The sequence below is a fragment of the Medicago truncatula genome, chromosome 1 (genome assembly GCF_003473485.1).
Source record: "Medicago truncatula cultivar Jemalong A17 chromosome 1, MtrunA17r5.0-ANR, whole genome shotgun sequence".
Lineage (NCBI taxonomy): Eukaryota > Viridiplantae > Streptophyta > Magnoliopsida > Fabales > Fabaceae > Medicago > Medicago truncatula.
In genome coordinates, this window is record NC_053042.1 from 425996 (window position 1) to 440871 (window position 14876).

Below are 14876 nucleotides of genomic sequence, written 5' to 3' on the forward strand. Positions count from 1 at the left end.
GGAATGTTGTTATTTGTTGAATAATATTGTTATGTAGAATTTTGTAGTGGACGCTTGGCTTTGGAAACATGATCCGAAACACGATTACACAATAAAATGACTCTATAATATGTTGGTTTACGAAGAGCAACATGTCCATTCACCTTTTACGGACACTATTTAAAATAAACCAGCGCCTCTCCAAGTTTCTATTTTCACGTGGCGACGTGAGATTAAAGTGGTGCCTCTCCGAGTTTTTATTGGTAGATAGATGAAATGATAAAGCCATCATAAAACCACACACACACACAATGGAGGTGTTGGAGTTCGAAATCCAATCGTAATGTCCGGCTTAATAATTTCAACATTATTTTATTAGTCTCGGCAGTTGAACACAAAAATTTTCGATCCAAAAAAAAAAAAAAAAGTAAAGGGTTTTTTTTTTAAATTTTTAATTAAAAAAAAAATCTGCTACTCCATAAAAAAATTAAAAAACAGTGCAGCCGTTGCCATTTTAACCTTTCATCACTGTCCGGAAAAACACTGATAAACTCGTCCAGGTTTTCTTCTTAACCTTTTTTTCAGATTAAATTCCGACGCAATTTCCACTTCATTGCGTCGTAATAGATCTCTATTTCATTCCACTCCGCTTGTTTTAAAATATCCAAACAAAACTTTAATTTTTTTTTGCTTTTGTGTAGTGATAAGGAAAATGGCTTTTAGAGGAAAAGAGATGATGAAGAAAGTTCTGAAAAAGGTTGGAGACAAGAATTTGACTCCACGAGCGAAGGAATCGATAGAGAAATGGCTTCCCAAAAACAAAGTTGTTATGGGTCGTGCAAAACGTGGTCTTTTTGCGGGGAAACATATTCAGTTTGGGAATAGTGTTAGTGAAGATGGTGGTAACAGGTTTCTATTCACTTCTTAAATCCATTTTTATTTGTTGTTTGTTGCTTATAATTGTTAATTAGGTTATAAATTTTCATGCTTTAGCTTATTGGGGGTGCGTTTGGATAAAAGCATGGCTTAATTTAAACGGAAGAAGCTATGAATTAGATACGTGGACACAGATAATAAGAGGCTTATCTGAGCTCATTTAATTGACATTGGGCCCGTTTGGATTGGCTTATTTTTGAGGTTATGCAAAACAGCTTATGCAAATAAATAAGCTTTTTTATATATTATTCATAAGCTTGTCAATGTAGTATTGTAGTTTATGAAAAAACAATACGAAGATACAATTTTCGTTAGCGAGAACTTATGAATTAACATAAAAAGCTTATTTATTTGGATAAGCTATTTTTCATAAGCTAAAAATTAAGCCAAGTTAAACAGGCCCATGAGCACGTGCGAAACTAGTTTATGGAAACAACTTATTACATGCCCATGAGATGTTTTGAGCATATTTTTATAAGCATTCCATGATGGTTTATGAAAATAGCTTATAGGAATATAATTTTATTTTATTTTCTTTTGTGATAAGAATAGATTATACAGAAACATTTATATGATAAGTGTTTATGCTGTGAGTGCTTAATAAAGTTGTTTATCTGAATATGATCTAATTTGAATAAATAAAAGTGATTGTATGTAATCACACAAGTATCACAGTTGTGTCAGTGATGCATGTCGGATACTCTACATTCGATATAAAATGTCGATGCTACATTGGGAAGAAGAGATACGTGAGTTAAGGGGGGTAAGATAACCTGATCATATAGGATCGAGAAAAACCATGCCTAGAGGATTAATACAAATGCATCTTTTCAATGTCTTTATGAATAATCATAGTAATTTTTTAATTGTAACTTTATGTAAATAACAAAAAAAATGTTTTATTTTTTATTTTTGAAGATACAAGAAATTTGAACGATTTAGCTTAATTTAAAGGGAAGAAGTGATTCATGAACTAAGGGGGATAAGGTATACTGATTATGTATAATAGAAAACAACCATAGTGAAGGATTAATACAAATGCAGCTTTCCAATGTCTTTCAATCCTTTTCTCTTTCTAACAAGGAGAGGCCATCATAAAGAGCAACAAGTAGAGCCATGAAAATCAGAATGTCCCTAGGTAATGATTATTCGCAAAAGAACCAAGAATTTCTCTCTGTTTAGAGCACCACCAATCCACATTTATAGTCATTTGGGATAACAATTTGTACTGCTTCTTCCTGACAAATCCTATAAACTTGAACTATAAGAATTGCTCCAAGCTTCATGAGCCTAGTGTTGTCAACCGCGGATCGGTGGAAATAGTGGTTTGTTGAAATTCCACTACTCTACAGTAAGTATAGCCTATATTTGACAACACTTTGTACTATATTGTGTATCGCGGAACAATAGCAGTTTGTTAAAATTCTGCTGCATTATAACACTATAGTGGTGCTATACCTCCTATTTGACAACACTGCATGAGCAAACCAAAGTTTCCCTTGAAACACTAAATTGTGAGTCCCAATCATTTGTAGCTGTTAGGCAAATCTTGTCAATATTATTAGATTATTTACATCCTTGTGATAAGCTTCTTGTCTATCGTAGGATGCCTATGATTGCGGAGTGTGAAACACAGAACTGTTCACATGTAGTTTTTAAGTGAATACTATAGTCATTGTTATTACTTGCAATTTATATTGCTTGCAACAGTACTTTGCTTGTTCTCATGACTTTAGCAGCAGCAGATATCAGCTCTCTGTTTTTGGTTCTTCCTTTGCTTTTGCCTTTCTTTTTCTTTATAATCTTGGATATTTAATTACAATAATACATGTTTGGAATATCTTGTTGATTGTTGCCTATATTTGTTAGTTTTGACATGGATCCCAAAGGTGCTGCTTGCAATATTTTGATTTCCTGCATGATCTTGCCCGTCACATTACAGTAATTGCTTTGTAAAAAAACAAGAATGAATCTGTTTGTGGGTTTAGTGGCCATAACTCAGTTTAGAACTTCGATGCTATCTTTTGGTTGCTCAAATTTGTGTTAGGAATTTCCTTTGCCTTTAATTGTATGTTTGGGAGACTGAATGAGAGAAAGAAGACTACAATACTGAGTCAAATTTGTTGTTTTCTAATGACCTTAATAGGACAAGGAGAACATGGAAACCTAATGTACAAGATAAGAGGCTCTTTAGCTATATCCTAGATCGTCATATTCGTATTAAAGTTACCACTCACGCCCTCCGTTGCATCGACAAGGCAGGCGGAATTGATGAGTACTTGCTGAAGACTCCTTATCAAAAGATGGACACAGAAATAGGTGTCTTGTGGAAGTCAAAGATTGAGAAGTTGTACGAAGAGCTTGGAAAGAAAGAGGTTGTATTCTTTTCACCGGAGGATGAAGCAAAGTTTGAACAGGGCTTTAAAGATTTGAGATTATCTGAACGGGAAGCACGAAAAGAAGTCAGAAAAATAATGCATGCCAGCATGAACAAGCACAAACTAATTGAGGTAGAAAGTAAAGATGGTGACGAGGGAGCTGCTAAAATTGAGGGAGAAATCTCACTCGATTCATCTAAGCGATTGGTTCCTGTCTCATACGTTTTAGCTCCTGACAGGCTCAAAGTTGGAGATTATATATCTAATTGATGTTATGTCAGCTGATAATGGCGGTGTAAGTTGTCTTAGCTCATTGAGTATGAAAGTCTTGGTTCTTTGATTTTTGGTTCATCCTGGTTTTATGACCTAAACTTTCTGTAGTCAAAAAGCATAATTTATGGCGCCAAAATAAAGAGTTTATTCCTTGTAGTAGGATCAATTTTCCTGATGCATTCTTAGTGAATCTAAAAGGCATTCCTGTAGTCAGTATTGTTTTCATGTTGTTAATTTTGTATTTGGGTGCACCTATGCAGGTGACTAATATCTAACAGATACATAATATTGTTAGTTCTTTTTCTTTTCATTTTTTTCTTTGTATGAGGCAATTGTTTTGGACCTTCTGACTTGTATAAGGTACTATTAAATCCTTCGTGAATGCATTTTTCAAAGAGGAAAGACGAAGACATTTAAATCAAGCAGTGTCCTAGTTGTCCACAGTAGGATACTATAATGGTTTATTTAATTTAATCCTTTGTTGTTGAATGAATGTACAATTTTACACCTAATTTTTGTGTAATGCTGATGCAGCATTGCATACATAACCAACTAAATTATCATTATTAATGAAATAAAAGAGAATATAATGACAAGAACCAAAATGTAGTATCTATATATGACCCATGCAGAAATTCCAGAATCAAGTATTATGGGTTGAAATATTTGAGTGATTTAGACTTTTTCTCCCAGGTTTTTGAAACACTTTTCTAACGAGTAGCATCTATATATGACCTTGAATTGGGAGAAATAAAATCATATTTTCTTCTCCAAAATTACATAGTATCGGAATGCAATACTCCAATCCAGAAACTGTCAGAAGTGGTGAAAATGTATAGTTTTGATTAAATCAAATATGCTCTAATACCCCTCAAATAACAATAGTCCAAGGGTATATGATTCTACTGGGGTTTGTAACATGCTTAACTATACTTAAAAAAAGCATGCTCAACTATAAACCTAATAGATTCTTCCACTCTTTTCATATATTTATGTGATAATCGCCTGGAAATTATCCATTTTAATCCATAATAAGTTGTTCTAACTAATTAATTAGCAGCAACAAGTTGCCGTCAACATGCACATTCATTTCAAAGGAGTTGGCGTCAACATGCAATAACACGTATTGTCAATTTGCATAATTTTTTATTGGCTCAGAAATCAAGAGAGAATTCACTCTGTAATTTTCAAATGAGAAACTCAAATTTTATATAATTCAATTGATGATGATACATGAAAAGAATGATCCTATTTATACTAATCTTAGAGGTCAAATTGTAATTGAAACAGTTACAATAATTAATACATCAATGGAAACACAATCTAGTAAAAATAGATATTGTCAAACATGATGGCTTATTTGGCTTAAAGTCAATAGTAGAGTGATGGAATGGGAAAGCCAGCATGGTAGAGTGGTGTCTGCGAAGTCTATGCTATTTGAATGTCTTGATCTTTATCCTATATATGACTGATTTTTCATCTAATAAATTTCAACATAATTATCCTTTGGTCTCAAAACACATCTATGTAAATGGTATCACCACTCATATTAAGTATTAAATAATACATTTTTTTCGAGCAAAAGTAAAATATCAATGAAACTATTAATCAAGTTATTTTGCAATCCTAGAGACTAAAGAAGGAGACAGTTTTAAGGAATTATAGAGTCAAAAATGAAAAGAAAAAGAACAACTTGTATGTTATTATGTCGAACAAAATATACAAGTTCTTTTTTTTTTTTTCGTGCACAAGCTACAAGCACTTTTTCCTTAAAAAAGAAAGAACTATAAGCACTTATTGAACCGGTTGAAAACGTTGAAGAAAATCTAAAAAACGCCGTCTGTGGGAATCGAACCCACGACCACACGGTTAAAAGCCGTGCGCTCTACCAGCTGAGCTAAGACGGCTTAGTGTTTTAATAACATAAATATATTTATATATATATGATTGTTTCCGTTTAGCTATAACATAACATATCCAGTATCTTACAATTGTTCTTATTTTGAGTTGTGCAGCTAAAACCCAGATAGAACCCCAAAAACGATTCGAAATTAATCCATTAATTTAAAACGCTATGTTTGGCGCTTCTTCAATTTTGTTCCCTCTATCCACACAAGCATCTCCTTACATTTTTCCAAACTTAACAACTTCCACTTACCAAGAGTGTTTTAAGTTGAAGCAGAATCTGGTAAAAGTTAAAAAGAAGAATCGATTAATTGTGTTAAGCAGCAGCAGCAGCAGCGATACGAGTTATGAAGTTGGTGGTGGATTTCCACTTAACGAACTTCTTAACCGAAATAAAAACTCAGAGGAGGATACTTCTGCTCAACGTGAAGCACTTCTTAAAGGTGGTGATCAAGTTATCTCCGTTCTTCAAGAAATGATTACCCTTGTAAGTTCTTTCTTATTTTCACCAATGAGTTATTTTATTTGAATTGACTTATTTACTATGTTTGCGAGAGCTTATAGAAACATTTTATGACGTGTCCATATATGTTGGGTACCAAATAGAAGTCAAGTTTAAAAAGTGTCGTTAACAAGTTCCACTTTACTAGAAAATTAAATTGGCAAAAACTTGAAAGGACGAAGAAACTCGTCCTTAACATTATGTTGGATAGGTTGTGGACCATCTATCAAGGTGGTCCACCCCTAGAACTTGCCGTATTGATGATGGTTGGAAACTTTTAAATTTCATTGTGTTTTTTTAAACTGCCTGAGTGAAAGCGCGAACATCGCGCATGCATTTTCTTGGTTAAGATATGAGGTCCGGATTCACTTCAGTAAGGGAATTACACAATTAGTGCTGTCACACAATCTGGACTGTTCGATCAAAATTGGACAGTCCATGTTCCAGTTTTCCGTAAATTGGGTCCAATTATAAAGTCAGAACCCAAGTCTTGGTCATGTTTATGTATTTTTCTTTCAGCATTTGCATGATAAGTTGTTAAACTTGAATTTCAATGTGGAACGTTGTTGTTAACCCCTATGTTACATGTATAAATTTGTTATTGCTTCAGTTGGAAGATATGGATATGGATGAAGAATCTGAGAAAGTAGCTGTGGAGTTGGCTGCACAAGGAGTTATTGGTAAGAGAGTTGATCAGATGGAATCTGATTTCATGATGGCCCTTGATTACATGATCGAGCTTGCTGAGAAGGACCAGGATGATAAGGTGTGATTTTCAGAATAAAGTTTTAAACTTGTTGAATTATACGTAGAATCATCCACACTCCATTCCATTTGGAAAGGTCTCCAACTATAATCTATTACAATCTACATTTGGATTCATTTGTAACAATTCTAAATCAAAGCCCTAACAGACCAAATTAACCAAAATACCATTTAGCCTAGCAAGCTTAATAATCGCAACACACACACATGCTGGAACCTAACTGTGCATATATTTCTCTGCAGCGCAAGTCACTGTTGGAAGTTATCAAAGAGACAGTATTATCACATCTAACTAAAAAATGCCCACCCCAGGTAAGGAACTTCTCTGAGCCACTTCATGAACACTTCTCTGATTGGTTCCAAGTTGTATACCAATGTGATATGAATCGTTCTTCTCTGATTTCACCTTCATCTTTTAGGTTCAAGTAATTGGTCTTCTATGTAGAACTCCCAAAAAGGAAAGTAGATATGAATTGTTGCGCCGAGTTGCAGCTGGTGGAGGTTTATTTAAAGGCGAGAATGACTTGAAGATTCATATCCCAGGGGCAAATCTAAATGACATAGCTAACCAGGCTGATGATTTATTAGAGGTATTGATACAAACTTCAAGTATTATATGATTTTTTTGCTCTATCTGAATTCTTGCCAAGGAAACCACGTGAATTTTAAACACTGATTAATTGTTTACAGACAATGGAAACTCGTCCTGTTGTGCCAGATCGTAAACTGCTTGCAAGGCTTGTTTTGATTAGAGAAGAAGCTCGTGATATGATGGGAGGGGGGATTTTGGATGAAAGAAATGACCGTGGATTATATACTCTACCTCCGGCTGAGGTATGTTGATGTGAAGTTTGCATATTTGATTTTCAGTTTCACACAATTTTGTTGTTTGTGTTAAAAGGGCTTGGAAATTTCCACTCGATATGTATAGATTTAAAACTAAATGGTCATTCGTCGCAAATAATATGCTTTCGGCATCATTAAAACTGTTGGCATTGCAGGTGAACTTCTTAACTAAATTGGTGGCCTTAAAACCTGGGAAAGTTGTGCTGGATATGATAAGAAATGTGATGCTCGGAAAAGATGAAGGTGCAGACAACTCTGGCAACGATGATGACGACAGGGTTTCAATAGGAATTACTGGAAGGGTAAGTTGAGTTGGATGATGTGTACTATTTAACATGTGAATGTGTTTTACACTCATTCAATTTATATTTGACTTGTCTGTCATGATATCCAGGCAAGTGTGACAGGACGGAAGCCACATCCTGTACGCCCTGGCATGTTTCTCGAAACAGTCTCTAAGGTAATGTTATGCCATAGTTTTTATGATGAATGGTTATCTTTGAAGCAATGAGCCTGAGAATTCCATATAATTGTAAAATACTTGGTTCAGTTGAAAATTTCACTCTATTGGGAATCCAAACTGTTTTACTTTGACAACTTTTTCCCATACCCAGTTCTTGATATATATCCTGATTATTACTCTATCATACAGTAGATTTGAATGACCTTCTCTGCCTGTGTCTGCACTTCCAGTTGATACTTTTCTATTTTTGCCAGGTTTTGTCTGGTATATATGCTGGATCTGACAATGGTATCACTGCACAACATCTGGAATGGGTAAATTCTTTCACACTTTACCAAATCCATAAATGTTTCTATTTCCAAAATAATGTGTATACAGCCTGTCATAAATATCTATTTCTAATTTTATGCATAAGCTTCTTTAAAACTGTCATGTTATCTCTGTATTTTTCATTTGAAAATTGATTAACCGATCTTTAATTAGCCCATAACTCGGTGCTAAATCAGCTACTAAGAACACTAAAGTTTCTTAAAAATATGCATTTTACTTTATTATTTTTGATACATTTGATTTTCTGTGTAACTGTTAAAAAGATTGTCAAAGTGGAGAGTCTATCTACAGAGTATGTATAGACACGATGAAGCACGGACACTTCTTAGATTAGGCGTGTCCCGGACACCTATAATTACACTGAATTATGTGATTTTTTCAAATTATTAGCGGTGTCGGCGTGTCAGTGTCCGTGTCGTGTCCGGTGTCCGCGTCCGTATCCGTGCTTCATAGGACACGACTCAAACTTGAAAGAGTTTATAAGAAAAAGGGCAATCTAGTGCCTTAGAGATTTTGACATATGACTTTTAACAATATTTTTTCCTTCTTTATTGATTCTTCATGTCACATTTGGTGTTTCTTATGATCTTTAAACCATGTTGCCACAAATACCACTTGTAGCTAGAGAAAAATGCAGGTTTGAAAAACAAGGTTTGGTGTTTGAGCATACATTCACCATATTATAAAGTCACAAGCCATTTAATCATCATGATCCACTGAATGACTTATGTCTTTTGTTCCTTTCCTTTGCTTGCAGGTTCATCAAAAGACACTTCAAGTCCTTCAGGAGATAGCATTTAACTAGTTCATTCTCTATCTCTATTTCTCTTCCTATAATCCTATTTTTTTTGTGGTGAAGAAGAATGGCTCAATGTAGTTACACTTTTTGATGCAAAAAATACTTTGTAGACTGTTTATAGCTTTACAAATGATGTCAAAATTTTGAACCTTTACAAAGTGAATAATGTAAATTTACTATTTATTGTGAAGAATAGTAGACGTCAGAAATTCATGATTTTGCTGTGGGTCGATTGCAGAGATGATGGCAAAATTCCATAGTTAAAGTGATTAGTTATACTGAAATTCAGTACTAATAAAATTCCACCTTGGTAATAAAAAAATTACTACGTTTAGTTGCTATAACATGTGCAATATTGCGCATGTTAGACAAACCCCTTTAATTTATGAAATTTAACAGTCGTGTTGTTCTTATAAAATAAATTGATGTGAATGAGTGCTTAAATTAGATCTAAATTCAACAAACTATTTACACCAATTCAGTGATCACTGTTAACTATCAAAACATTTTTTTTTTCCATTTATTGTCCCTATGCCATTTCAAATCAGATCTAAATTCTTTTTTGACTAAGATCTTTATGAACTTAATACTAAGTGACTAACTAATAGACACAACAAAATCTGACCGTACCTATTTCCTCTAAAGATCTAAATTCTTCTTCTACTTATTTGCCAAGAAGTTCATGCAAATTGGTGGATGAACCTTAAACCAAGCAAGAAGAGATGAAGGAAGAACCCATATCCCATCTCCACAAATCAAACCAGAAGCAACAGCTGGAATCATCAAACCTGCTTCCTCTTTTTTCATCCAACTCCAAACAAACACTACCAAACTTCCCACACACATGTCAATGGCAAAGTAAGCACCTACAACAAAAGGTACAGCCATTGCCATTGGAAGTGGGACCCACTTTCCAATATTTTTAGGATTCCAATCTCTCAACAAGTTAGCCAACAAAGCAAATGCAAAAAACCCATAACAGAATTGCAAGCAATGACTTGGTAGTGCTGAAAAGCCTTCAACACCAAGAATTGCCATGTTTCTATAGATGATAGCATATGGTGATTTGTATTCACCATCAGGGTTTCCAACATCATATGTATGATAGAAAATAGAGGCTGTGAGTGGTGCTACAACACAACCTATTGCTGTACCAATTGTTTGTGATACAAGCATTGATCTTGGTGAAGTTAGAGTTAAATAACTAGTTTTGAAATCTTGCATTAAATCAGCTGAAGTTGAAGCTAGAGATTTTATTAGTCCGCATGCTACAAGTCCAGCAACAACACCATTACTTTTTCCTCCTAGGGCTGCAAGAATGAAAAGTGCTACTTTTCCATAGTTATAGGACATGTTCATGTCGGTTAAGCCGGCACCATAAGCATTGCAGAAGCCAAGAATTGGTGCTAGGAGATACGCAACCACCACAAAGTACCACTTCACTTGTGGGAATATGAGAGGGATAACTGTGATTGAAATTACGGTGAGTCCCACATACCCTACACATGCTAACCATATTGGGATGCTTTCTTTTACAAAGAATTCATCGCGTGTTAGATCGTCTAGAGTCCGGTTCTGGCTATTATTTGTAAAGGAATCTGTATTGGAAAAAATATATACATCAGATTCAGTATTGTCGAATTGTGGCTATAGTGTTATAGTGTAGCAGAATATAACAAATCACCATTGTTCTGCGATATACAATTTAGTACAAAGTATTGTCAAATAGAAGTTATAGTGGCGCTACAGCGCTGTAGCATAGCAGAATATAAAAAAAAATCTCTATTTTGTGTGATCTGAGATTGACAATAACGATTAGACTTCACGAAAATATGAGAACTGGCATACTCTGCTAGTATGCATATATGTATTATTATATGTTCCAAAACATCAATAATAAAAACATGTTGCAGAGTTAAAACACATATCACAACCCATACCCGAGATAAGACGGCTTATATCCTGAATTTACCAAATCTGCTTTAAAATACATCTCAGAATATAAGCCATATGAGATTCATTTATTGGCCGAGAGATCCACATCTGCATGACTGCAGAGAATCCAAATCCATCACAATCCTACCACCCAAAACCTTTTCACTTAACTCAAATTTTTGCCAACCTCTATCACATCCTTCCCTTCCCTTTTATCTTAGCTTCTATAGCCAATTTCTTCCTTTTCCACACTCCTCCACACAGCCAAGGTTGTTTATAGCCATTTACAGTCCAAATTCATATTCTGCTTCTTAGTCACATTGTCCTACTAGTTTCATTGGAAATCAATTACTTCTAATGAATATTGATATGGTTGTATCTTGTACTTACAACATAGGAATATAGGTTTATAGAGTGGTAATATAGTAAGGCAAGTAAACATCTTAAAACTTGAAAATTACGTAACTCATGAACTGGAAAAAAAAAAATGCTAAAAGGCCATTTATTTACCTGCTTTGTGATCCTTCTTTTTCATATAGGCCTGAAAATTTAAGGTACTGAAATATAGAATTTTGATAAAATTGTAGAGCCCATCACCAAGGATTAATGCAATGGAAATAAAAACCTGCATCATGAAATGAAAATAAATGAAAGTTAAGGGTTAAAATGGAAAAAATAACTCAAATCAGTTCTAAGAGTGTTCTTCAATTTTTGTTCAGTTAAATACCTTGTAACCATTAAGACTCTTCATGCTACTCTCTGGTAAACTTTCAGGGAACCAATTTCCTTTTAGTACTCTGATCAACGGCCACATAATACCCCATGAAACCACAGCACCAAAAAGCAACGATAAATTGACAAGATGAGAACAGATCATTCCTGCTCCAACATATGTCATGCTGAAATCAAAGTAAAATCTGCAAAACAATATTAAACATTCTTGTCAGATTCATAAAACATAAAAGAGAGTTAAAGCAATTGAAGTTAAAGGACCGGTTCAAACTCCGTCTACCGAGAAAATACTAACATAACTAATATACCAACATTTACTTATTAAAAAAAGAGAGAAATGGAATCAAAGCACACACGTGTTTTTCCATGCTTTCAACCCAAAAGTAGGAAACTGAGCAAATCCGCATTGGCCATCACCAGCATAGAACCATTGGAAGAAAGACCAGAGCAAACTGAACGAGAAGAACCGCGTGAAACCCTTAACCTGCTTCCTGTGAAAGATGCCAAATTAGTTTTATATGTTTTCATCTTGAAATAACAAATAGAGTTCAAATAACATAAACATAATTGGTTTCATAATCATACTTGGCCATGACATTTCCTTTAGGAGTATGGAATCCATTAATAAGAACACCAGTAGCAGTTCCACTTGGATAAGGTAATTTAGAGTCTATTATCATCATCTGTTATTTAACATAGCAAACAATACTCAAGTTACCCTAAAGTCAATTCATCTTAAATAAAAACTTTCATCACTTCTACATTAATATATTATTACTTAAAAAATATACTTGATTTCGTCAAAATATCCTCCGATCACTATATCAGTCATTGGATGAAGATTATACGGCTAATATTCTGAGCTTGTATTGTAAACTTTATTTGGTGAAGTCAGAATATGAACAGTCTAACCTTCATCCAATGACCGAGATGTATTGACTGCAGGAACAATAACGTAAAGTAAATAGTGCATCGCAGAACAACGGCGATTTGCTCGAGTTCCGCTATGCAATATAGTTATAGATAGTGCTGCTATAGCTGCCATTTGACAGCATTATTTGACTGCACAAAATCAAGAATCATTCATAAGCAATACCTTTCTAAAGGGAATTAATGCTGTTAGCCCAACAAAGTAAGTAACAAAGAGAAAGCCTGTCATCCAACCAATTCCAGTTTCCTTGGTGTCAGGAGTATTCCCTGGTATACTAGCCCCCCCAACTCGCTCATATGTCGCCCTATTCAAACCCAAAAGGTAAGATCCAAAACCACCTATAAATGAACAAGTAAAAATTAGGAAACTACAAATACATTCACTTTCAATTCTTCATTTCTACATACAAAATATAAATTAAATAATGATCGTTAAACAAGTGGTTAATGAATTTTATTAAAGGTTTAACTGAGAATGGGAGTAACCCTGACAGGAACAATCGTTGGCCATACTTTACTTACCTCCTGGCCGAACTCCAGATTACCAGGGCTCCGTTCCCCTGGGTACCGGAGGATTAAAACCAATCAGTTTTTTCAAAAATAATTCATTTTAAACCGAAAACGGAGATATTGAATTAACAACAAAACAAAAAACTAACCTCCAAAAGATGGACTGTAGCATGCAACAGCACAAGTCTGAATTATGGTATTCTCCTGTCTAGTGAAAGGTGTTGAAACAATATTTGCTTTCTCAAGAATCTTAGTCCAAAGTTTAATGAACACAAAGCCAAGAAGTGCCACTGAAACATTGAGATTAGGAACTAGACCAGTTGTGAGGTTCAGCTTCAGCACAATCACACTATACACTATACCAATAAGGATGCTAGTTATTAGTCCTCTAATTGTGAACTGTTTTGTCCATGGTGCTATTCCACTCCCATCTTCTACATCAATTCCAACCTTTTCTACATCTTCTCTCTCTAAATTCTCAATCTCTCTGAGTTCTTGTTCTTCATTGCTTATATTGCCCATCGGAATCATCAAATCCTCTGCTTCTAATAAGTGAGTCAATCTTCAAAGAAAGTAGAATAAATATTATAGTTAGCATAGCGAAATTTATTTTGCCAGACATGAATTGATTTTAAATGAATTGATTATGTAAAATTGATTGCGACTAAGAGTGAGTTGAATTGATCATGCAAAAGTGATTGCATAAATGTTTGGACAAGTAAAAGTAGGTTGAAGAATAAAATTAAGACTGAAAATTAAATGTAGAAGCCAAAAGCTAAATATTCAAGCTTCAAGTTAAAATCAATTCTTGAGGTAAAATCAATTCAACTAAAAAACATCTAAACATGTCAAACTCAATTTGATCATGAGAGATAATTCCAAAATTAGTTTTTCAGAACTCTTTGATAAGATTGAAATTCTAATAGCATTGTAATAGCAGAAGACAAGTAAAAAGAAAAGAAAAAGTTGTTGAAATGTGAAACCTCTTATAAATATTACAAACATCATCGTACCTTTGCAACAATGAACAAGAGAGTGTGAGTGATGAATAAATCTTAGAAACTCAGAATGTGAGACAAGAATCTCACAAACCCACCACAAGACAGGTTCTGAAAATCTTATCAAATCAAATATATGTATCTGTATATATATTGAAACGTGTGATTGCACGAACAGATTAACATTTTTGCAGTACAATCCGATATTTATGTTGTCAGCCATAATAACAAAAGAAAAGTACATTGCAAAAAATGAAACAACCTTTGTGGAGCAATGTCGTACAATGTAGTAATAGGTAGTTGTGTTGTGTTGTACTACAAAAGTGTGTAAAAAGGAAATCAATATTCATAAGAAAATTTATTATTTATTGTAGCCGATTGACTTTTTCTATTTCTTGTATTTTCTAACAAAATGATGTACAAATTTGGATGTACGTTCAGCTTTTGGATTTGGTATAAAACTTTCCTTTTTGACTATGAAAGATAGAGACATAATGTATTTTTATTTGATATGAGGTCGTTTTGTTTCTCATAGGTTCCATTCGTAATTGTAGATGTAGTAATCCTTACTGTAAATGTTGATATTTCTCTTACA

The 14876-nt window shown here is 34.1% G+C and overlaps 3 protein-coding genes and 1 non-coding gene across 6 annotated transcripts; 2 read left to right on the plus strand and 2 right to left on the minus strand.

Annotated features, from left to right (window-relative positions):
• Positions 1-400: 400 nt before the first annotated feature.
• LOC11429773 (54S ribosomal protein L24, mitochondrial) lies at positions 401-3988 on the plus strand. Its single transcript, XM_003588412.4, has 3 exons — positions 401-539; positions 681-888; positions 3062-3988. Exons 2-3 carry the CDS (start codon positions 692-694, stop codon positions 3561-3563), a joined length of 699 nt encoding a protein of 232 aa, XP_003588460.1. The 5' UTR covers positions 401-539; positions 681-691; the 3' UTR covers positions 3564-3988.
• Positions 3989-5400: 1412 nt separating this feature from the next.
• TRNAK-UUU (transfer RNA lysine (anticodon UUU)) lies at positions 5401-5473 on the minus strand. The gene has a single exon. It is a non-coding gene; the product is annotated as a tRNA-Lys (tRNA).
• Positions 5474-5538: 65 nt separating this feature from the next.
• Positions 5539-9392, plus strand: LOC11438261 (protein PEP-RELATED DEVELOPMENT ARRESTED 1, chloroplastic). The gene is made up of 9 exons (XM_003588413.4): positions 5539-5958; positions 6584-6739; positions 6982-7050; positions 7158-7328; positions 7429-7572; positions 7740-7886; positions 7979-8044; positions 8302-8361; positions 9135-9392. Exons 1-9 carry the CDS (start codon positions 5641-5643, stop codon positions 9180-9182), a joined length of 1179 nt encoding a protein of 392 aa, XP_003588461.2. The 5' UTR covers positions 5539-5640; the 3' UTR covers positions 9183-9392.
• Positions 9393-9653: 261 nt separating this feature from the next.
• On the minus strand, positions 9654-14507 carry LOC112418699 (metal-nicotianamine transporter YSL3). 3 transcript variants are annotated; one of them, XM_024775184.2, is made up of 8 exons: positions 14297-14504; positions 13433-13845; positions 12940-13112; positions 12429-12526; positions 12200-12334; positions 11839-12028; positions 11622-11736; positions 9654-10774 (listed from the first exon to the last, which is right to left on the minus strand). In XM_024775184.2, exons 2-8 carry the CDS (start codon positions 13812-13814, stop codon positions 9837-9839), a joined length of 2031 nt encoding a protein of 676 aa, XP_024630952.1. In that variant the 5' UTR covers positions 13815-13845; positions 14297-14504; the 3' UTR covers positions 9654-9836. The 3 variants fall into 3 exon arrangements, with proteins under 3 accessions (XP_024630952.1, XP_024630953.1, XP_039687596.1); XM_024775185.2 differs by lacking the exon at positions 14297-14504 and adding an exon at positions 13296-13333 and having other exon boundaries at positions 13433-13572; XM_039831662.1 differs by lacking the exon at positions 12429-12526 and having other exon boundaries at positions 12200-12327; positions 14297-14507.
• Between the last annotated feature and the right edge of the window lie 369 nt (positions 14508-14876).